Consider the following 24,588-nt stretch of genomic DNA (forward strand, 5'->3'; position numbering starts at 1 on the left):
GCCTGTTCTAAAAGTGGTTGTCAAAACACTTAGGGAACTTTTTTTTTTCCCCCCCTGCAGCACTACAGATGCTATTCCTACAAATACAGGAATGTATCTTTTGACTTTTGTAACATTTGTGGATCATAGAGGTGTTAAGGTTCATGCACATTCTGCTGTGATTTTCTTGGGGATTTTTAGGAGGTGCGTGTGAACTATTTTGTGACAGGGCAGACTTCTCCTCCTGCAGAGAAAGTTGCCCCATGACAGACATCTGTACTGGTTCTGGGCTAAACAGTCAGATCCTTTCACATTTTCCCTTTCTGCTTATATAACTGTGTTCAGACTATATCTCTGGCAAGAGGGGGAAAAAAAAACGCAAACCAGGAATTGTTTACTGAGTTAAGTGGCCTTCAGCGTTGAACTGCTGAGGTGAGCAACAATAGAGCCCTGGTTCTGGGAGGTACTTCCTAGCCCAAGCAGTTTGTACTCTGCTCATTGAAAGTAAACTACGCCAAAACAGATTAAGTTTTCTTCCTTTTCACAACTAACAAAAAAAGCCATCTCTCTAAGTCATGGTAATCTCTGCATACTGATCTTAGAGCATTTTAACCATACGCCATTCCCCAGTCAGATGAAATTATAATCTCTCTCTCAGAATTAGATTAATTGAATTTAATTATTTAGTTTCTTTATTCGTGATTTAGAATATGGGACAAGCCCTCTGGAGTAATACATACATCCCCAAACCTTACAGATAATGAAAGGGACACCTTTCAGTAACTGGAATTTTTTATTACATAGTGAAACCGACTTACAAAGAAATAAGAAAAACAAAACAATTATTTCTTGAGGAAGTACCCCACAGTGTAGAAATATCACTCAGTAATTTTTCTAGTCTAGATAAGATTCAGGTGAAAAATGAGAGTGACTAAATAAATGAAGTGAGAACCCAGGACAAAAATAATAGATTCCCAGTAACAAAAAGAGTAGGGGTCTAAGTGCAACTAGACATCTTGCACTGCCATCCCACTCACAGGAATGGGTCTGGGACTTGTTCTCTCTACATACCATAGGTTATCTTCTATTGACCCACAGGTAAAACGGTACCTGTCTCTCAGACTGGGGAGTCAAAACCTAGCCGCATAAATCTAACCACATAAGGTTACAGAAATTGTTGTTCATTAACTGTGCCAGCAGAACAGGTAGATCTACTCTTACCTTTGATGAATGCTTTTCCAAGGGCCAGACAGATTCAATCTGTGTTTTTTTACACACACCTCAAAAGCATCTGATCCAATTTTTCTTGACTTTCTCCTTTAATGCATACCATAAACCCTTTTTTTTCTGTTTTCACAACAGGATCATCCATAAAGATGGTTTCACATACCAGGAACGCATGGAGTTCAGATCTGTGATTTACAGTAATGCATTGCAATCTATCTTGTCTATTGTGAAAGCAATGACTATGTTAGGGATCAATTACGAAAACCCAGCTAGAATTGTGAGTATGACGTCCCTTCTCTTGAAATAGGCTTTTTTTTTTTTTTTTTTTTTGTAATATAATATTTAGGGACTAGTAGAACAGAGTAAGAGAGTTAAGTGTTTGCTTGATTATAATGAAAACGATGTATTATTTGAGTTATACCTGTGACAAGATATCCTTCTTTATTTTTATTTTCGTAAGACTGACGCCTGAGGTATAACCTTTGTATAAACTTGCATTTCTGCATTAATTTAATGTATTGAATGCATAAATTGCCATTTCTGTTACAAACAAAATGTTCAACCTGCAAAGACATAAGAAAGAAAAAAGCCTTTTCATAGATTCTTGGCCATTTATTCATTGCTATTGGGAAATGTAATGAGTATTTCCATTTTATGAATAAATCTTGGGGCTGAGCCATGTAAGGAAGGGTCATTTAGACATGTTTGGAACAGTTAAGTTTTACATTGCTCCTGGGGCAGAGATCTCCCCCACTGTATCGAAGCAGCACTGTCACTGGCACTGCACAGAAGTACAGATTGTCCTTCCTTATGTCATTAGCAACTCTATGCGCTAGTGCACAGCGGAAAAGCCACACTTTCCTTTCTCTCCAGCCTCTTTAAAGCAGCATGCATTTTAACACTTTGCAGATTTTACTAAGAGGTTTCAAATATGATGATCCATGCAGTGTTCAGGGAATAGTTTTAATTAGAAGTTTGATCAGGGATACTAGAAGTTTAGGGAAGCTCTTTAATTCTATCTTTTGTCTCCCTGCACAAAGGCCAGCTATCATATAGTTGTATTAGGTATGAACGTTCCATATCAGAGAAGAAAACTTTTGGCTTCTTTTGACAAGTCAACTGTCAGTGCCTGCTCCTTCCTAGTAAGACGACCTGCTACCTTCTGGCTGTCACGCAGAACTCTCAGGGTGATCAGCTGGAATTGCAAGGACAGAAGTAACAGGAAAACACATCTCTTTCTCTTCAGTGTGATGATCAGGCTACTGCTTGTAATACAGATCTTCCTGAAAATTTCTCAAAGGCCTGCCACAATATCAACTGATTCTAGTTTTGGCAAATTCTGCCAGTTCCCTAGAGGTTTACCTTAAAGTGAATTGCATGTACTTATCTGAAATGCGCTTTCGGTTCCAGCAGTTTACATTTCATTACAACTGGACCTAAAAGTGTACTGCCTAGGGACCCATTTGCTAGATTGTACACAGCCTAAGACAGCAGAAGCTAGCAGAACCTAGCCACAGGTCCTAGCTCAGAGTTTCCAACATTCACTATCAGGTCCAATTCTGCGTTTAACCTCTGTGCTTGAGACATGTTCTGCCTATGTCCAGATACTTCAGCCTACTTTCTCAGCCCTACCAAACTTTTTGAGAAGTTTATACATGTTCACTCATCTTTTTTCCCTAGGGTTATCATTAGCCAATACAGACTTATGGTATACCAACTTATCAAACTTATTTCTTTAGTCATAGAAATCATAAAATCAGAGAAAAATTCAGGTTGGAAGGGAAATCTTGAGGTCCTCTGGCCTAACCTGCTTTGAGCTGGATGAATTAGACCAGGTTACTCAGGGTCTTGTTCAGTTGATCTCGATAAGGATGGAGATTTCACATTACAGCTTTTCTGGGCCCCTGCTCCAGATTTTAACCACCTTTGCCGAATTTCACAGGATTCCTGTCAGCTCATGTTTGCAGCCTGCTTAGGTTTCTCTGAATAGCAGCCCTGCACTCCAGTGTAACCACTCTTTCCAATTTTGTGTCTTCTACAAACCTGCTGAAAGTGCATTCTATCCCACCATCCAAGGCATTAATAAAGACAACAGTAGTGGCCCTAGTATCACTTCCTGAGGGATGCTACTGGTAACTATCCACCAGTTGGCCTCTATACTGCTGATCACCATGATTCTGAGCCCAAGGAGCAAATCAATTTTTCACCAACCTTACTGCCCACTTATTCAGTGCGTATCTCACCAGTTCGGCTGTAAGGGTATTGCATGAGAACGTGTCAAAGGACTTACGGAAGCCAAGATATGCAACATCCGTTATTTCTCCCTTTGTTCACAAAGCCAGTCATCTCATTGTAGAAGGTAACCAGGTTAGCCAGGCATGATTTGCCTTTGCTAAATCCATGCTGGCTGTTCCAAATCATCTTGTCTTAAACCATGTCAAGGGCATATGGAAAGTTCTAAATTCACATTTCTTTAGTCCAATATGAGGTAAATGCTTGATCAGAGTCCATTGGGTTGGGCAGTCCTTACTTAATCATGTTTTTTCCCAGCACTTTCTCTTTACTTGGAGCAAACAGTTACAGAGATTATCAAAACTGTAAAACTTTTTTCCCAGGTATCCAAGCTGAGAACTTGCAGCAATTTCCTGCTTCGGGTTTTGTATAGTGTGGTCAGTGTTTCAGGAGTTAACCATAGAGCAGCTTCTCAGACATAAACATCAACCGAGTATCAACCACTTCTAAAAGGTGATTGCTCTAAGCCACATTGTAAGCAGCAATATGACTTGAAGACTACAATTTCAACATGAAATTTAAAGTGTGAAATGAAACCCATGCGAAAAAGAAGTCTTGCCAGTTTGACAAATATCCATAGGTGGCCTACGACTATGCAAAATAAATATACACTTTTTTTGTGTATACACTTGTATGCATTTACTTTTACAAAACTGAAGTTGCAATGATGACTGCAAGCAGGCTACAAAATTCTTTGCAGAAATCCATGCTGATTTCAAAGAACTGATTTTTCTAGGGATTTTACAGCCTTGAGAACTGGGAAAATGTGTATTAAACAATTCAGTTTATCTTTAGGCATTATACATAACCAAATGCAAAAAATACTTCTATTTTAAGTTTATCATTTAAAGCATGAGCCTAATCGTACTTTCGCTGACATTGACAATACTCCTCTAGGAATACAGCTGACTACAGCTGTATAAAATATGTGCAGTGCCTGCCTTCTTTTGCCCCAGAACCACATACGAACAACCTAGATCTGAGTTTTAATGAAACTGGAAAATTCTATCGCATATAGTCAACTGGCAACCAGACATTGCCGCTTCTTCCAAAAATGAAGTTAATTTACATTTTCTGTAAAATGATGACGCATGATTTTGTGTGGTTTTGATATGAGCCTTAATTTCAGCTGAACTTTGTTCTTGCTCAGTTCTGGTCCAGATTCAGCTGCCTAAAGTCACTGAGGCATTGACTAAGCCTTTCTTGGGCGCAGGAAACAATCGGTTCTTCCACATTCCAGGGCTGCCTCTAGTACTTCTTAGCGAGCCTTACAGTTCCTCAGTATGCGACTGTTCTGGAAAGAAGGATCCATAGCAATCTATTTTTGCTAGGAAAACCATCTGAAGTCTCTCTAAATGCCACAGAAAGTCAAAACATTATATATACACCAGGGTTATGATAAACTAAATCTGCTGCTATCTTTCTTTTTACGTAAGCAAAAAAAAATCTGCAATTACCAGCTTTTGCGCAATAATCAATTAACTCATTAGCTGGAACACTCTGTGCTCAAGGCTTGTAGGCTACTCTGCTTTCAAATCCAACATGTGATGATATGTGATATCCTGAATGACAGCACATTCTAATTCTTATCTTGAAGTTGAACAACTATGCACCCTGGAGAGCATTTGCGGAGAGCAAGGAGGCACATACACAAGAAAACATGAGTCAGTTCTGTTGGTCAGAGCACTGAACTAGAGGATGAGTGTATAGAATGGAGCTGTTTTTGTTTAATATGAAATGGAACATTTTGTTGAATGCATTCCCCTCCTCCTTTTTCAATTGAATGCATTTTTCTAGAGTCTTTCTTTCTTTTTCCTTTTTTCTCCATTCTGACTTTTAAAAATTTTTCCAATTTTTTGAAAACCTATAGTATTTTATTTTTGAGCGGTCTCTGATTTTTACAAAGTTTCCAGGAACTGCATTTTCTAATGAAACATAGAGAAAAATTACATTCCTAAAATAAATTAGTTACAAATTATTGTGAAGATGTCTTCTATTTTCGAATAAAGCATACTTCCTGTCAAAACACTGTCTGTCAGAACATATTTCTACTATTGAGACTATTGACTAAAAGTCACTTCAGTTGTCTACTCATGGCTAGGAAGCAATTATTTTCTGTAATTATCCACTGCTGTGACAGTGTAGCAAACGATCCTATTTTTAATCATGCTCTTTATGTAAAATATATTTCTAAGCCATTAACTACTGAAAAGAAATATTTTCAATGTAATGAATAGCCTGAAGTCTTTTTAGGTTGACTGCAAAAGGAAGAAAATAGAGAATAAATCACTTAAAATATTTGGAATTGTTTCAATTACAGTTTTCTTCTTCCCCAAAGAAATCACATAGGAAATGCATTCACTAGCTATAGTCACTTTGCCACATTTCTCATTGTGCTCTAGAGCTAGAAAAAAAAAAAAGATCAAATATATCCAAATGTTATTTTTTTCCAAATATATTCAAAAAAATAGGAATATATTTCTGCTTTAATATAGTTAAGATATATTTAAGCATCATTTTAAATTTACTTCATGATACATAACTATTCTCATTTACAATAAAAGCCTTCCTTGCAGGTTGGACCTTTTGTGAACACCTGTGGTAAGATGAAACAGCCCTAGTATGCACAAAAAAAAAAAAAAAAAAGGAAAAAAAAAAGAAAGAAAAATTCTGTATCATGTAAGTCTAGCCTTGGTACTAACTAAAGGGCACTGAGTTTGTAAGAGGATGCACAGGCATGTTTACATGCACAGGCAAGGACAGCTAAATGGAAAAAAAAATAAGAAAATAAGAAATTTCTCTGACCCTGTATTTCATTGTAAACCAAGCATCTTCACAGAGGTGGAGAGGTACAGTATATTTCTACAATACTTACTGAAGTTTATCTTTAGGAAGATGAAAAACAGCTCTGTGCCATGGCAACAGCTATGGAGGACGGTGACATGTCTTCCAAATTGGTTGAACTTATTAAACAACTGTGGAATGACCAAGGGATCCAGGCCTGCTTTGCAAGGGCAGCAGAGTATCAGCTCAGCGACTCAGCAGCTTAGTAAGTAACACAAATTCCAGGTGTAGAGCACCTAGGTATTACCATGATGGAGAGTGTAGAAGCTGTTATATCTAGAACGCTTCCTCAAATGTAGGACTGTGCATGAAAACTATTGACTGTCAATCTGAAAGAGAACTAGGCCTATTGCTGATGGGTTTATAATATATTAGAAACATTTAACTGAAAGCATTTATCAGCAAAAACAAAGAAAAATTTCATTCTGTGAGCATGCTTAAACTGTAAAAAAAAGTCTTCTACTCCTAGCCAGTTCTGATGAAATAATTCAAAAAAGTGAGTTGAAACAGCTTAGATTTAACCTAGAGTAGTACTTTGAATTCAAGTCTAACTGGTAGATTTCAAGCTTCTAAGAAGTTTGACTAAAACTATGAAAAGGTTCCTCTAAGCCAATCTGCCTGCATGCTGCGGTGTACCCTGGGCAGCTACCGTCTCAGCATCCTGATGGGTCTTGGTCAGCAGTGCTGTAGCTGATGTCCTAATGCATTGCCTCAGTTTCCTTTCTGTGACTAGGAGGTGGCCAGTACATAAGTCAGGGACTAGGGCTGCTCAGTTCTGACTCGGTGAAGAATCAGGATTCAACTGAGGTACCTCTCCCGGTTTCAATGTAGTCAGGCAGCCCCCGGTTTGGTTGCTTCTGCAGCTATTCTTACAGGCCGGAGCCTCTGGGTAGTTCTGCTCTGCAGTTTTTTCCACAAGGTCATACAAGATCTTGAGGAGAGGTGTCATCTGGGTCTTCATTTCCTGGAGTGCAAAAGTCAGGCTCTGGTACTGGGGAAAAGAGCAGTTCCAGCTCAGGTCCGTTTTATTTCTGCCTTCTAGTAGCTGCAGTTCTGAGTTTTTGCTGCTCTTATAGCTCCTCCTACCGGCAGGAGGTACCTGCATGGAAAAATTGCACAAACTTTCACTTAGAAGAGAAAAGCACGATAAGAATCTGGGCAAGAGTCAGGCAAACTGAATGTAGTAATAAGTCACTCATTTCAGTTATTAAAGGGGATATACCATGAAAAAATACCTATAAAATTCCCCATCTCTTTATATCTTCAAAGTAAGAAAGAAGACTTTTCTGCAAGATACTAAACAGAAGTGACTAGGAAATATTGTGTGTGTTGATTTGTGCCTTATTTAGCAGTATTTTATGGTAACATTGTATTCCTAGGGCAATAACTAATGCAAGTGCAGACCAATCTTCTGTTTTCTTTCATATACTTTCTGATGGGCCACATTGCAGTTTCCAGGACTAAAAGCTCATAACAAGCCAGTAATCGTAATTAGAAGGAAAAACAGAAATAAAAAGAAATAAAAAGAAATCAATGTAAAAAACTAAAATGATTAGCTGTTTATTAGCTAAAATTTTAGAACGTGCAGTATGCCCAATAGATTAAGTTTTGCTGTCTAAAAAGAAGATAGGATATTCTAAAATAATTCCCTGCCAGTGTTATGGGCTGTGTCATTTTTTAACTTCAGGTAGCTTTAAGAGAGCTAGTCATACTCTAGAGGAGCCACTCATCATTTATTGCAGCAGTTCCATGAAAAGCAATAGAGTGATATGCTTTGCACCTGTTTGGGTACTTCTGAGAATCTCACTAATCATCTACCTTCATCTTTAGGTGTCTAAATGATCTTTGAAAATCTAGCCCTTGGCTTCTGAATCATTAAAATTAACTTCATTTTTGCCATTGTTACTGGGCTTCTAGTGATCCATTCAATATCAGTTAGAGTCAGTCAACCACCTGATGTTACTTTTTAATTGGTTTTAAAACCGAAAGCCTGCATCTCAGGTCTTGTGAATCATCAAAGCTCCACTTGCTCCTACACAGAGTATTGCTGTATACTGTGTAAGTTCTGACCTTCTGTGAGTCTTTTCATTATTAAGTCTTGCTAATAAGTTTGATTACTATATTTTCTGACTGTTAAGTTTGATTACTATATTTTCTGACTGTTTTTATCAAAAAAATGAGATCTTCTGAGTAATGCTAAATCTCCTGTCTGTCAAATGTTGCTAGAATTTCCACCTTATATTCTTTAGCAATTGATCTAGTTTTAAGGTGAAATAATGCAGTAAATGAAGGAATGGGCAAAATCAGCATTATAAATTGTGGCCTTAACTCTCATATAACTACCAATAGCAAGTATATGGCGCTTCTTGACTGCTCAGCCATGCCTTTCAGGGTGCTTCATGTCACCTAACTTACAGAATCACAGAATCACAGAATCGTTTAGGTTGGAAGGGACCTCTGGAGATCATCTAGTCCAACCTCCCTGCTCAAGCAGGGTCACCTAGAGCATATTGCCCAGGATCGCGTCCAGACGGCTTTTGAATATCTCCAGCGAAGGAGACTCCACCACCTCTCTGGGCAACCTGGTCCAACGCTCTGTCACCCTCACAGGAAAGAAGTTTTTTCTCAGGTTTAGGTGGAACTTCCTGTGGTTCAGTTTCTGCCCATTGCCTCCTGTCCTGTTGCTGGGCACCACGGAGAAGAGGCTGGCCTCATCCTCTTGACACACCCTCTTCACATACTTATACACGTCTATGAGATCGCCTCTCAATCTTCTCTTCTCCAGGCTGAACAGGCCCAGCTCTTGCAGTCTTTCTTCCTAGGAGAGGTGCTCCAGCCCTCTAATCATCTTGGTAGCCCTCCGCTGGACTCTCTCCAGTAGTGCCATGTCTCTCTTGTACTGGGGAGCCCAGAATTGGACACAGAGGAGCCCAGAATTGGACACGGGCTTTACTTCCGCAAAGTAAAGATCAAGCATCTAAATTAATCTACTAGTTTGTGTTCTCTCTTGTGTCAGTGGCGAGCAGGCCCACCGAGGGTGCCGTTGTAGTTGCCTAAAGCTGTAGGAAGAATCTGAAGACGCCTTTCTTGCTCCAGTAACTAGATAATTAACTTGGACTAATTCTTAGGCAACTACGATTGGGTGTGCTGACTGAATTCAGGTATTTGTGGCTTGAAGCTAGTAGCAGATGTTTATAATGAATTGAAAGGGTTTACTGTAGTGCTTCCATGCTTTTTAAGTTACAAAATTTATTTGGTTTCTGCCTCCCACAGAGTTAAACTGAGATAAGCCTGCCTCAGGCTCTGCTCAGAAAACTGGAGTTACATTGCAGTGTTAAAAAATAGATTGTTTACTGGGCTGAAATGATGGGTGAACACTGAATTACTGAGATCAACCTCAGCACTCCTTGCTGAGTGGATTCACATTATTCAATTTAAAATATGAAAATCCCATTTCTAAACATTGTTTATTAATCTAATGCAGAAAGATTCTAGCAGTTTCTTTTATTTTTACTTTTTTACTTGCAGATATATTAAATTTTGCAGGCAAGGATGATGAGCTGTGAGGTTTGTTCTGATAGTTTTCTAGCTAAACTGTACAGCAATACTTCCTGCTGGGTAGATGGTGCGCAACAGAAGAAAAAAAAACATAAAGCCTAAGAAAACATTAGAGAGACTTACAGGGTTATTTTTTTTTTATAAGAAGCAAACAAGGGACAGATTACAAATGGAAAAGAGCCAACTGAGACATTGAATGGGCTTGAAAATGGCTCAGCTATTGTATGTGGTTTCTTTTTTTTATGATTTGAGTATCAGTTGTTAAGAGTATATTTCTAAGTTACTCCAACTTCATCTCTTCTTTTTGCCAAATCATAACCATTTTCCACTGATTCCTAGATCAGCCAGTAAGATTCATTGGCTCTATTCAGTCATTTCTAGAAAGTTGCTTGCTCCTAGAAGAGACAGCTGAAGGGTTGGTGGTGACTGAGAACAGAATTCAAAGATCTGGTTCAGTTTCTCGTTTCACAAAGATTTCAAGTCTGAGGCTAGGCAAGGCATTTTATCTCTATATGCTTCTATTTCATTGGACATAAAACAAGATAACTGACTGCTTTCCCAGGGGATGTGAAAACACTAACCTAGTAGGTCCTCGTCTTGTTTGAAGCTTCTTGTTATGGTTGCAAAATAAAAGTTTTAAAATATATAATAAATATTAAATAATAATGTTAAAAACAATGTATCTTTCTCAGGTAAAGTTATCGGTCTAAGTAAAAGAGCTCCTACCGGTGATTTCCTCCAGACTATTATGCCCTCTCTTTTCATTTAGGAAAAAGATATTTTTACAACCGACTGGTGGCATTGTCTGATACGATGAGATAATTTCTAGCAAATCTACTTCTAAGAGATGCTTGAGGTTCTTCCCCTATGATGGCAATTTCCAAGTCAAATGGACAAAAACTCTTTCCTGCTAAGATGCTTTCTTAGCATTTCTGAGGGAGATAAGGATTTCCCTGAACTCAAACTGTCTGAAGCACATTTATTGTATAGGACCAAATTACCACTTCTGTATACAAGAAAAAACTGGATCTAGGTTGTGGCTCTAGATCATATAAAAAACAATATTTAATTTAAATATGTAATTCTCATAAAATATTTAGAAGTGGCCGAATACAAATGGATAAATGACCATGTCACCTTTTAAATTCACCAGATACTATTTCTTCTTACTCTCCTTAGTTATCTCAATGACTTGGATAGGTTAGCAATGCCTGACTATGTGCCCAGTGAGCAAGACGTTTTGCACTCCCGAGTGAAGACAACTGGAATTATAGAGACTCAGTTTTCCTTCAAGGATTTGAACTTCAGGTATGAGAGCCACGTTTAATAGTGTTTTCTCTGATTTTAGCTTTTTAAAATATTTTCTTTTCAGTGAGGTTGACCTATTATAATATTGCTAATCCCATTGTGATGTCCTTGAATCCATTCTTATTTAGTAGTTCGTAACAGTCAAAAAAGGAAGATATTTTAATATCAGTATTCCACCTTTAAGCATATAATGGACTGTTACTACGAGATCTCAGAATATCAGGCTCTAAAAGGATGTATTTACATTTGTAAGTGTCTAAAAAGCATTATTTGTATCCTGCTATTTGAATAATTATTTGTGACATTTATGAAATTTGCCTGCCCTTAACAGCATGCAAAACATTTGCTGACTACTAATTTGCATATACTCTCAACCTTTCCCTCTCTTGAGAAAGGAAGTAACTGCTCATAACACTGGAATTCATTACAGTTATCAAAAAAATCATAATTTCTGTCCCATGAGAGATTTCAGTATTAGCATACATGCCTTCATCCTCATTTAAGATGAAAAGCAAAATGTAAAAAAAAAAAAAAGGAAAATAATGTCTCTGAGAAATTTGATTGAAAATAACTGACACTTTCAAATACTCAAGGTGTTGTTAAGTTTGGTGATCCAATTTAAAACACTTAATTCCACACTAAATCATGTTGAGTGAACTGTGATAGTTTCAACGCTTTATAATTCCACTTTGCTCTATTTCCCCTTTCCATTTAATCTTTAATTTAAAGGCTGCAGTGCATTTTGAGGAAAGCAGTATAGACACGAAACTGTCCATAGAGATAGATGGACATATGAGGCACCAGGATTAAAGTTTTGCATTTATTTTCAGTGGTTTTTTTTTCCTGCATGTGGTAACTAAACACCCCACAAACCATCTATCCTACCAAACAGATGCTTTGAAACAACTGAGTTTACTTCCAAAATGAGATTCTGAAGTAGATGACCAACAAATAAATGATTATCACCTATAAATATACTGATCACTCCTGAAAACTCAACACTTATCCACAAATGCTATGTTACAATGTCACAGATGCCATGCTCTTTTTCTCCAGTTAACATATTTCGGATAGCTTGTACATTGGAAATCTGATTACCTTCACAGTTACAATCATAAAGCACTACACAGGGAGGGATTATCAGACTACAAACCCTCATGACCTAAATCCTACCGGCCTTAATATTAGAGTTAGTGTCTAGGTCCAACTGAAATGCAGCACAACTAATTGTTACTATTTGAGTGTCTGAAGACAACAGAAAGGTTCACAAACACTAAAAAGCACTCACTATATTTGTCCTCTCCGTTATGCATCACAGTGGTGTATATGATTAAATTCATTGGTGTCTTTATGCACTTAAGTAATGTTAGGTAAAATCACTATAAAACAGTCTGAGGGTTTTAAGCTGCTACAGAGATGCAGAGCAACTATAAATCCATCTTAACCAGCAAATTACTGCTACTTTGCATTGCCAGAGCAATGCAAAACAGCTGGAGTATCCTGATGACTCTGCATTTACTTTGGTAAGTGCCATAGGGAAATCTACAGAGAGAGGAACATTTGCATATTCAGAATGAGTTTTGGTTGATGTACTTAAATGAGGCTTGGGTCACAAAACAAAACATGGATAAAAAACATGCCTCATTCGGTAAACACTTTTTCATCTTCCAAACGGAATGAGGCAAAAAAACATTTTGCATCCAAAAGTCTAAATTGTAATACTGCTCCAGGTACTGAATTACAGTTGCATGGGTATCATCACTTGGTATTTGTTAACTTCTTAGCGGTTGCTTTGTTGTTTTAACATGATTTAGCTTTACTGCGTTCTTCAACTTACTTCACTAATCACCCTGACTATGACTTCCAGAGCTGAGAACATATTCAATATTTAAAAAAGGAGGTCTGATATTCATAGGTCCTCTCTTGCTGTCGTTCTCATTGATGTGCCAGGAATACTCACTGGTATCAGGCAAGTTTTAATTTAGTCTTCAGGTCTCACCATATGTAACATTAAGACAAATGCACATACAGTTAGTCCCGTATCTGTGGCTAGATTTCTCAATACTGACAGAAAAATACAGAGCTTCCAAGATAAACTTTGACTATCTTGGTAAAAGAAAACACAGTATCAGAACTACACTTTATACTTTTCCCAGAGTGACTTCAGTTTTATATGTATACATGTTAAGTTCCGAGCTGACATGAGAAGAGGTAAGCAAGCTAAGCTTAGCATAATAAAAAATGTCCATAAGCATTTCTTCTGGCCTTGATCTTGTCCTATTTTAACTGACTCCTCATGAATATTCACAGTACCATATGCTAAAAACTTGCAGGAAGTGCATATAGATTCATATGATTACGTATGCTTGTGAAACTAAATTTTGAAGATTTTCTTTCCTTAGAAACCTGATTTAAGAGTTCCATACCACAAAACAAGGAAGACACACAATACCACGTGACTTTTGGGCACTAATCTCAGCCAAGAGTCAAGATGCTTTATTCTTTCTGGCCTCACTCCTCAGTAGGCCTACCGAACTCAGTGAATATATGGTTGAAAGAATGCCATTACTGATACCAAAATCCTATTCGACAATAGCATCCTGATTTCCTAATAACTCACATTCATAGACACCTAATGCTCAGACAAAGCGATGAATGTACTAGAAAAAAATCATTTTCTCTAATTATCCCCTCAGCTGCAGAAATAGTTCATCAGTATCATTGGGAAGGGCTTTACACCTCCTAAGCAGGATGAATAAGGATAAGCAATAACCTTTGCTTCCATGAGCTGCCTTGCTGACGGTGAAGAAAAGAGAGGATCAAGATACTGCAAAAATGGTGTTTTAGTAACAAATTACTCTTGCTCTGTTTATTAGTGGCTTGGTTTTCTCATATTGAATCTCAGTATTTGCATTGCTAGAAAAATTGAGCTGTGTTTAATTCTCAGATCCTGCAGGATGTACACCCAAAGTGTAAGATCTAATGCATTTTTTTAAGGAAAGGATAAGGTAACAAGGGATTGGGAGGTTTTGGAGTTTAAGTTCAACAACTCACAGCACATAGAAAATCATTATGCGCACAAGAAAACACAAAAAGTAAGGATAGGATTGGCGACACAATGAGTAAGACCAATTAGGACATACATTTGGCTTCTTACATGTTTTTTTCTCCTTTCTAATGCACTTGAAAAATATCCAGGTTTTCCTAATTTTATGTCGGAAGAATAATGAAGGGAAAGTCCTATCCTTTTCACTGAAGAACAATAAAAATAAGTCAGAGTTTTAAAGGCTAGTGCTAAGTAGAACAATGGTAGCTTTGACAACAGATCCAGCTCTGCTGGGCCTCAAACTTCGTGTTGCATTGAAAGTCTAAACTAGACATGCTCAGTTTGTTTTGGACCCCATATAGAAATCCCTATGACTTTACTCAGAGGTGGTAACTTCTGGTAAAGAATGAGATAGATAATGCAGAAAAGGACAGCCCTGCATTTTCTTCTCTACAAGTAAATGCATTCCTGCTCCCCATGAATTGTTTGAACAGCTGATGCAACTCAATGAGATTGATAGGGCAGAGACTTGCACACACAAACACATGCTGCAGATTATACAAGTATCTAAGCAACTACACAAGGACATTGAACAGATAACTAAACATACATCTATGCCAGTCAACTAAACGTAACCAGTGGGTTAACCAGTAACTGGCTTTCAATAATATGTTTTATTGATCAACATGTCAGTTCACTACAAGGAATACTAACAAATAAATGATTAAGGGGTTGAGGGTCTTCTGTCAAAATTTAATGTATGAACTCTGTTCTGAAAAAATCCTTGCTTGCAGGGTCTAGTCTGCCCTGGCTCAGTCTGCTCTCAGCTTTTGTACAGAGCCCCACTCCCTCAACAGGGAGTGTTGCCTGACAGTATCTTCCATATGCACTTATTTAAGCCTTTACTTTGCATTTTGTGCCCGCTATAAAGTTGTAAATAAAAAATACCTCTCCTTGACCTGTTGGGACAGAAGTAGACTAGCATTTGGAAAAGCTAAATACTTTAGTGCCATTCATCTCTAGCTGCATTCTGCACGTTGACGGCATGACTATACCCTTAATAGTCAGTGCTTTACATTGTATGTGTTATTTTTCCTGCAAAGGATGTTTGATGTGGGTGGACAGCGATCAGAGAGAAAAAAGTGGATTCACTGCTTTGAGGGAGTTACTTGCATCATATTCTGTGCTGCACTCAGTGCCTATGACATGGTTCTGGTGGAAGATAAAGAAGTGGTGAGTCAGAAGGGACAAGCAACCCTTTTTGCTACTAACTTTTACTGTACTCTCTGATGGCATATCAGAACTATTCCTGTTCCCTGATAACAATTTAAATGCCATTATGCTGTATTGTAAGAATATTACAGTAAAAATGACATATGAGGATGAGATTTGTCAGACTGTCATGCTCACCTTTGGCATCTCAACAGAATCGAATGCATGAAAGCCTTCAGCTGTTCAACAGCATCTGCAACCACAAGTGCTTTGCAGCCACTTCCATTGTGCTGTTTCTAAACAAAAAAGACCTTTTTCAAGAGAAAATAACAAAAGTTCATCTCAATATCTGCTTCCCTGAGTACAATGGTAAGTTTGGGATTTTCAGAAGAAAAAATATGTAAATGATTAGCGTTGGCCATGTAGTAAAGGCTATGTCTCAGGTCACTGATATAGCATCTTGCCCAAATATCTAGCCTTTTTCTCAAAAGAATGGAAAGGGACAGATATTGCCAGAATTCGGTTCATCTCACCTACTCTTGAGGCTTACCTGAGGGTAGGATGAATTCTCTCTATAGATTTTTTTTTTTTTTCTCCACCAGTTTATACAGGGAGGCTAAAGGACTAGAAGGTTTAGATGGCTAAAGTCAGGTGCGATAAAGGCAGGCAGCATTATCAGGGCAAGCCAGTGGCCTATCGCTCACACACACTGTATCTGAATCCAGGTCTTTTTGTACCTGTTTTGTAGACACGTTCCATAAAGGAAGTCTGCCTCTTTTTATATGTCACAGTATCTACTAGAGATAGATAACAGCAGCTGTTTTAAATTCATGTAAGAGAATATATAAAGGTGTGTCACAAAGTGCCAGAGAAAAACAACAAGCTGCAAGTATTTCAGTGTTAACCTAACGTATTTGTGATGGGGAGTGTCCGGAATGAAACATACTTAAAAATATATATATTATTAGAAGATGGGTTGCGTGTACTTCCTAAAAAAACAGCTGCCCCAATCCCTTTTCTAGGGCGTGTCAACACAGCAACCTAGAATTGCTCATTGTTTCATGGGATAATCAATCATCATGTGCTAAACTCAGTGCAGCTATGGCAGTTTACACTAGCTGAGGCTTCAGAGACACAACGGGAGTCACCAAGGGCCCTCAGCAACAAGTATCTGATTCACAGCACGCTCTGTACCTACAGTGATTCAGTATTCAGACCCATATCAGTATCAGTACTCAGACTCGTTGTTGCAAGGAAGTACTACTGAAAAGCAGGAAAACTGTGTAAAGAGCATATAAGCCTCTGAATTTTTTGCTTTTTCCTTCTTCATTTCTTTTTTGCTTTTTTTTTTGTCCTTCCATCAATCCTGTCTGCTATAGAACCATTTCCCTTTGTATTTTTATTTCTGTTTCTCTCACTTTCTGCCCTCTCTCTAAGGTACTTAATTACTTCACACTGTCTTACTCAATTGTGAGCATTTCACTTCAGAAAGGAGGCCTTCTGTTTAGGCACTGAAATTTAAATTTGAGTGGGCTGTCTACACACAAAGCTTCCATGCATAAGGCCTAAAGTTAAATTCCTAAAAAATCCCCTGTTTCTTAGTAACTTTAAGGACAACCAAGCTGAAAAATTTCTTCTCTCTTACTATTATCTTCAATAGGACTAAATACATTTGAAGATGCAGGAAATTACATCAAGAAGCAGTTCCTAGACTTGAACATAAGAAAAGAAGACAAGGAGATATATTGTCATTTGACATGTGCCACAGATACGCAGAATGTCAAGTTCGTTTTTGATGCAGTCACAGACATCATAATCAAAGAAAATCTGAAAGACTGCGGGCTTTTCTAGCCATTCATTCCCTTGCTCCCAGTCTGACTTCATCTCTGCGCACTTCTTCGCTCATCCTGTATGCTGACTGAAGTAAAAAATAGTAGGGAAGAAACAATATTATTTAGGCTCTAGTTAGCTGTCAATTGAAGTTTTGGGCTTTAGTTAGCTTTATCAATTGAAGCCCGAGCACTGTAGAACAGTAATGACTTTCTATAGGCCATAAGAAGATTAAAAAACATGTTCCTGCTCCACAGAGATGCTAGCTGCTGATAATTCCTGCTGGAATCAAAGGGAATTTCTCATTGAAATTCATACAATTTGAAGGTAACCAGCACTTCTTGGGAAGTGGGGGATAACTCAATACCCCATGTTTTCTAGTGGGGGGGAAAAAAAGCATATAACAGAGATTAGATAATGTGTTTTTATTTGCATTTAAAGTCTTAAGAAAGCCATAAAATAAAAAACAGTATCACTAGATAATTTCAGCTCAGTACTTTTGCACTGAGCTTGAGTACTTGAGTACTTTTTCCATGCTACGTTCACAACTAAAAATGACATTACATTAATCTAGCAGAAGCAAACCCCCAGACCTATCTGGTTTATGATAAAGAGCAGTGCAAAATCTACATGTTCTATTATACTGTTTTGGTAGAAGAGCTGAGGGACACATACACATAAACTGTACACATGTAAAATTCACAAGGCCTCTTACCCTGTTTGGAGAAAAAACAGTAAGATGTAGGCAGATGGCAGGCAATTTTTTGGAAATATCCCTGAGGGAAAAAATATTACAGTAACTATCAATTCCTGCATATGCCATAAGGATAAGTGTAAACATTTTTTTAATACTTAAAGACCTAACTTTTTTTAATAATTAATAGTCTCGCTGCTAGACAGCTTCTCTGGTGCTCTGGTGAAAATGACTATTGAAATAGTGTAGAGCAAATGCAATCTACCAGTCCCAGTAGCAAAAACACATTCTTTAGGCTCTGGTACAGAGGTCCATTTTCTATGCAAAGAACTTGCTAAGAACCGCTTTACTCTTATTCTGATTTATTGTGACTATAACTCTGGAAAATATTTAACTGTTTTAAATGGAATGGGAGTTAATAAAAATAGTGTACTGACTTTTGAAATTTGACCTTGAAACAACTCTCAGATTTTGAAATCTGAACAATGATAAAATAAGCTGATTTTTTTACGACATTTCAATATAATTTTCAGCATGTGTTGATTATATTCTGGTCAAGCTAACTATTGAAAGACCTATAATAAGGAATCTAGTCTGTCCCTGAGCAGCAGAATCCTGCAAGCTCTCCACATAAGCAAAGACCAAACTGGTCTGTGCTGGTCACTCACCAAAACTAGGAGCTGATGCTAAACACTATAAACAGCACAAATCCTGAGGTAGAGCCCTACTGTGAAACCCTATAATACCACAATCTTGGAAAATGCAGCCCAACCGTCTACTGAATTTTAAGACTTAAAACTTGTCACTACTGCCTCTTGCTGTGTGCAGACTCACAGCTTCAGCAGTCTTCCTGTCAGTGTCCATCTAGAAATCAGCTGTTTAACAACAAGCACTTCTGATCCAGTGGTCTAAGCCAGTGGACTGCCAATGGGGCTGCCAGCAATGAGGATGACTTTGATGGTGTGAAGACATGGGAGTCCTCAAGTAGATACAAGGGACTGGGATAGCTGAATCTTAGCTGAATCTGAGCTACCAAAATAAATGTGGAAAACTACTGCCTCCTACCAGGAACATGTTTGACAGTTGAGGATAGACTAAAGGGATTGATACTGGTGTCAGTTAAATTGCATATGAACTGCATGCAGACAGCTGTAGAGATTAAATAGTATATGAAAGGAAGAAAATGTGAAAAATGGTGAGAGTTTAAAGTACAGTAAGATAAACTTAATAGAAGGGATTGTTAGGCCTTGGTTTGGGAATAGCACCTTGACTGACACCTGCCAGACTAAAGGCCAGCTTCTCCTCACTTGATTTGGAAAACTGTATGCAAAGCCTTAGCTAGAGCTGTGCAGGGAGCAATCCCGCGTGAGAAAGATGGCTAAATACAATTTCTACTGTCTAGATTTCTATTACTGCCCGATCTGTAACGCTTTACTTGACTGATTCCTTGTTTGTATTGAAAATAACAGATTTCTAGTGCTAAGGTTTCTGAATTCATTTCCTGCAATAAATCTCGTTTGAAATGGACAATTTCAACTGTGGTGGCAGCAGCATTAATTTCTGGATGGCTAGATGGCATAATAAAAGCCAAGGTCTTACGAAAATAATCAATCTATGAACAAACGCATCTCAGTCATTGTTTGTTTTTTTTTTTACTCCCTTAATCCACTTCAAGCAAAAGGCTAAGAAGCTGGATGGACTTTACATTGAAGCCTGAAAGTTAATAAATACAAACCTGCACACGATAGTTTTCCTTACTTCGTGCTTTAGGAAGTTAGGCTGGCCACTAGTAGAAACAAAATACCTAGACATATTATTGGCCTGATTTGCCTGTTTTTTTGTTTTATTTCTGAACCTGAGTTCCTGGCAAATCAATGACAGGAAGGAGTTCTAGACTTTGCGGTCCTCTAGGGGGAATAACTGTGGGAGATGTCACTGCAGTCCCTGTGCCAAAGGGGCTGGCGAGGCTGTGAAGCTGCAGGGCAGGGCGCAAGGTGAGTAACTTGAGCGCTTTGCGGTATGCAGAAATCCCACGGATGCTCCAGCTCTGTTAGGTAGAAGGCCTGGTAACAAACATGGCCGGCGAGCCCTTGAAGCTGAAATCTGTGTGTGGTGAGAGATGCACTGCCTGCACTGCCAGACCCCTGGTGTCAGGAGCAGGGCTCTCCCTCAAGCAGAAACATCAAGACACAATCTTTGCAGTCTTTGCCAGACATCAATTTTCCACAAAACAGAGCACCTCACTGACAAACAAAACAAAGACAGGCCCCACTTCACCTTGCCTTCTGGGCAAACTCATCAGTATGTTTAAATTTAACACAGGGAGAGCTTCGTTTTGAGTGTGACGGGTTGAGGCTCGGAGGAGCTTCCCCTGTCAGTAAACCAGCCTTCGCCACAGCAGCAGCAGCAGCAGCAGCAGCAGCAGCAGCAGATTGCTGCCACAGATGGGGATCGCTCACGGGCCCAGCTCCGTGCGCAGATGCACTTAGGAGACTTGCTGTGGCCAGACCAATCCAAACAGGCAGCTAAATCCCAAATAATCATTTTATTTTTACATTTAAGGGACATAATTTACGCCACTGACAACTACCGCGGAATACTGATTCACGCTCCACCGCCTAGCGATCGACACCCGGGGAATGTTAACTGCCAAAAAGTCTAGACAGGCTCATCAGCATCCTCACATCTGCTCGCAGGCACATTCCGAAACCCCAATTTAACGACCAATAAGCAAACAAAACCCCCACCTAAAAATTCAGGATAAATAACAGTAATCAGAGACGCAGAGCAAGCGGGGGGCCTGAGTCGCTATCAGCCTGCCTCACGCTCCCGTCCCCCCCCCCCCCCCCCCCGGCACTACTGCCTGATTGTGCGTTTTCCCCCCCGTCGCCGACCGCGCCTCAGGCTCCCGCCTCGCGGGCGGCCGTTAACGGCGGCGGCGGCGGCGCGCGCCGCCCGCAGCCGCCAAAGGGCGCAGCGGCACCGCCTTCCGCCAACGGCCGCCGCCCGCGGGGCCGGGCGGGCCGGGAAGTCCCGCCCCGGCTGCCGAGGTGTCGCCAGCCCGTTGCCAGCTCCTATTTCTTCCTGCCCGTAGCGGAGAGGCGTAGCAGGGCGCAGCGGTGGTATTCGCTGCTGGGATCTCAGAGAAAAGCAGCCCTCGTTGGGACAAGTGGGTGCAGGCTGCGGAGCCTGCCCTTGCCTGACTTCCGCCAAGCTCCGCTACAGGGTGCGAGCTTACTCCGCCCACAGAGATTTTCTTTTCTTTTTTTTTTTCTTTTTCCCTGAGGAAGTCTTTCGTACTCCCAAAGCCCGCATCTTCCCCGGGGAGCGGCCAGCTGCTGTGCCCACAGGGCTGCGTTTGCCCTGGGAGGTGGAAAGGGGTGGCGAAGAGGGAGCGCTCTGTCCTAATGACAAAGTGTACATCTTAATTTTCATTTTTCTGGAATTATTTGTGAGCCACAAGAAGATTTAATGCCCAGGAGTGCGAACATGGTGCTCTCACCAAGTCTAATGTCCTTCAGGTGAATGGCAGACTAAAGGAACGTAACATTCCTAAATAAAACTCTTACTCCATGTGGAGTATAATGCGGTTCACCTCTTTCCCGCTAGAGATTTGAGTGCCCCCAACAGCAAGCTAGATCACTCACTCTTCAAGACTGGCTAATCCTTTAAGTGCCTTAATTCATCAAGTGTCTCCCAGCTTGTGGAGTCACTGAGCATCTAAATTCAGGTACCTACATGGGGTTAGCAGTGCCAGATCTGCAGTAACAGCACTTGCCGTTGATACCTAACTCTGCTTTAGGCCAGCCAACTCCGACAAACTTCCCAGGAAGGCCCAAATGGCAGCATGCAATAAATAGGCTGTAGTTCGGGGGGGAAGAGAGAAGATCATGTTATCTGCCATATCCTTTTTGCATTTTAGCAGACAGTCTGAGCATTTGCTCAGAAAGCAGAACACCCATTTCTAAGCTCTCTTCCCGGATGAAAGACACTTCAGTCCACAACTCCAAAAAACTGTAAATGACTTTGTTACCAGGCTGTGAGTTCCCACAGAGAGAAAGCCTCTTCCCGTTTTTGCTGAAAAAGGCTTATTATGCAGAAAGAAATCTTTGAGACCAGATGGAAACAGGAAACGACTTCTAGAGAAAAGATAGCCAAGGGTTTCCAGACAATCCTCCCAGAAATTTGTCTGCATTTTGCATAAGAAAGGCATTACATAATAGAAAACAAGAACAGCTCTATATGGGAGATCTGAACTTCGGGACCCCTTTGCTCCCAGCAGAGTAGGAGAATATCTGTAGTCTGACAGACAGGAAGAAAGCTATATTCAGGGCAAAGATGGAGGTTGGAAAATCACAGCTTTAGGAATCCAGGTGCCGGCTGTGTGTTGGACGGCCCTCAGACTAAGAATGGAGAGCAGTGTGCATATCACCCAACTATGTCTTCTTTCATTGCTGGTTCCTGTCGCATAAATTATGCCCTCTGGTTTAGATTAGGGCCTGAGGTAGGGTTAGCGTCTGGAAAAGTATAGCCTTAGAAAACCAAGATCGTGGTGCATTATAGAGCTTCTGTTGGGTATAGTAAACTACATCCTCAGGAATGGTAGTCCGTTCTGAGGCTTGGAGGTCTCTCAGAGGGAGGACTAAAGATGATTTCAGAAGAATCATTCTCTATCGAAGACATAAAGCCAATACATGGAAAACTTAAAGCCAATGCACAGACTACGACAGGGGTATGGTTTTAGAAGCCTACAGACTCTTCTGATGAGACTAGTTGGAGAACATCATAGTGAGAAAGAGGTCAAAAGCAGAAAATAAATGTAAACAAGTGTGCTCTAAATCGGAATGCTCAAGTAAATAATATTGAGAATGTTAGGTACAAGAAACAAAACAAAACAAAACAATGAAAAGGGAAATTGAAGAAAAAAACATGACGTCTTACGAACTGAAAAGCCCTGCAGGACACAGCGGGATCAAAGCTTCTCAGCCTACACTCTGTCAGATTGTAGCTGTGACCCTAACTGTATGCTGAACCCGTAGGCTAGAGGTAAGTGACATAGCAGGAGTCAACAAGGAATGAACGAAGGAGGAGACACATAACCTCCAAGCTGCAGGAAGAACTGGCCTCCTAAGCCTGTACTGTTCCAGGCAGAAAAAGCCACCTTCAACAGTTTGAAGCTGTCGCTCTAATTCTCAGGCTAAGTATAATACATTTCAAAGGAGCAAAATAAATCATTAAAGTTAAAAAAAACTGGATCCCTTGGCATCACTTCTGCTTCTTAGAGTGCCCTGTGTAGCCCCATAGCCTCGTAAACACAGCCTTGCCATTGCTGGTAACAGACCACAGACTTTGTATTAAGTTAACACAGGCTTCAGGGCTTGACAGGTATTGTCGGGACTTGTTTGAGCTTGCTGGAGCTTTTTATTGGCTTGTTTAGCTGTAACAGCAATTGTCTAATAGGCAGGTGGCTGTTAACTCATTTGTTATAGTTTTGCGTAGCTTTTTATAATTGCATGGTGTAATGCCTATTGTTAAAAGTTTTGAAATCAATAGGAATAACAAGTAATTGTGCTGTATAGAATGAACTATCTATGACCCTAGACCAGTGATGCAGCATAAAGAAGTAAATGCATGGTGCAATAGCAGTAGCCTTAAAGGTTTGGACATGGGATGATATTAGAGGCCCCAGGGCTCACTCACTGGTGATGGTACTGCAGACTTAGGAGCTGGGCAAAAAGAGTTTTAGGGATAACAGGAAGGACAAGAAACAAGTGTCTTTATATATGTAAACTCCAACATATATAATAAAGACGGAATGTAGAATTGCAGGCCAATGAAGAGTGTAGAGTATATCAACAAAAATGACCCCAAGTGGATCCTAGAGCAAAGAGGAAGTAGCCATCAACATCACGCTCTTCCTAGGAAAGAGGAGGAAAAATCTGCTACCGTAAACATCACAGTCCTCACAGCAAATATCTCAGGTTGACAGCTTGCTGTGACATTCCCTCCTACGGACTATAACCATTGACATTAGGACCCAGAGGAACAGTGGAGGAGCAAATGAATCCAGAGGAAAAGCCATAGATAATGGAAAGGTTTTTTAGTACAACTTCGATGAAATTTATTTTTTTCAGTACAACGTCAATGAAATTTATTTTTTGTTAAGTGGGTAAGTTAGACTCTATCTAGACTAATATTATTAACAGTTTGTTGTACTTTGGTTATACTGTTGACTGTTTAAATCAGACACTAAAATCTTGGCTTCAAATATAAGATATGATCTCTTTGTTCATAATAAGATTTTAAGCACAGCATGTGTGGCATAGACACATTTTCTGGGTTGCTGTGTATCCGACCGGTAATCTCACCCCTGTCCCTGTGCTTTCGATGACTTCTGGGAATGTATGCATTCCAATGGGATGACAGAAAAGATTCACCACCTTTGATATCACAGCTCTTCATAACTCTTTTTGACCTTCTCTTTTTAAGAACTACGGTTCTGATTCTGCATAATTCCATTTCTTCAGCATTCATTGTGGTATGGACTCTTCCAGAAGGTAAAAGAGAACAGAAAGAATTTGTGGCAAAGATGATTATT

The 24,588-nt window shown here is 39.6% G+C and overlaps 1 protein-coding gene across 10 annotated transcripts in view; it reads left to right on the forward strand.

Annotated features, from left to right (window-relative positions):
• Positions 1-19,526, forward strand: part of LOC104147644 (guanine nucleotide-binding protein G(t) subunit alpha-3) — a 69,188-nt gene extending 49,662 nt beyond the window's left edge. For all 10 annotated transcript variants that reach the window (XM_009680407.2, XM_009680408.2, XM_068923933.1 and 7 more), the window contains 6 exons: positions 1,342-1,483; positions 6,390-6,547; positions 11,080-11,208; positions 15,358-15,487; positions 15,682-15,835; positions 17,127-19,526. In XM_009680407.2, coding sequence (XP_009678702.1) covers positions 1,342-1,483; positions 6,390-6,547; positions 11,080-11,208; positions 15,358-15,487; positions 15,682-15,835; positions 17,127-17,317 — 904 coding nt within the window. In that variant the 3' untranslated portion in view covers positions 17,318-19,526. The remainder of the gene's footprint in view (positions 1-1,341; positions 1,484-6,389; positions 6,548-11,079; positions 11,209-15,357; positions 15,488-15,681; positions 15,836-17,126) is intronic.
• Positions 19,527-24,588: the final 5,062 nt, after the last annotated feature.

Source organism: Struthio camelus, chromosome 1 (genome assembly GCF_040807025.1).
Source record: "Struthio camelus isolate bStrCam1 chromosome 1, bStrCam1.hap1, whole genome shotgun sequence".
NCBI lineage: Eukaryota > Metazoa > Chordata > Aves > Struthioniformes > Struthionidae > Struthio > Struthio camelus.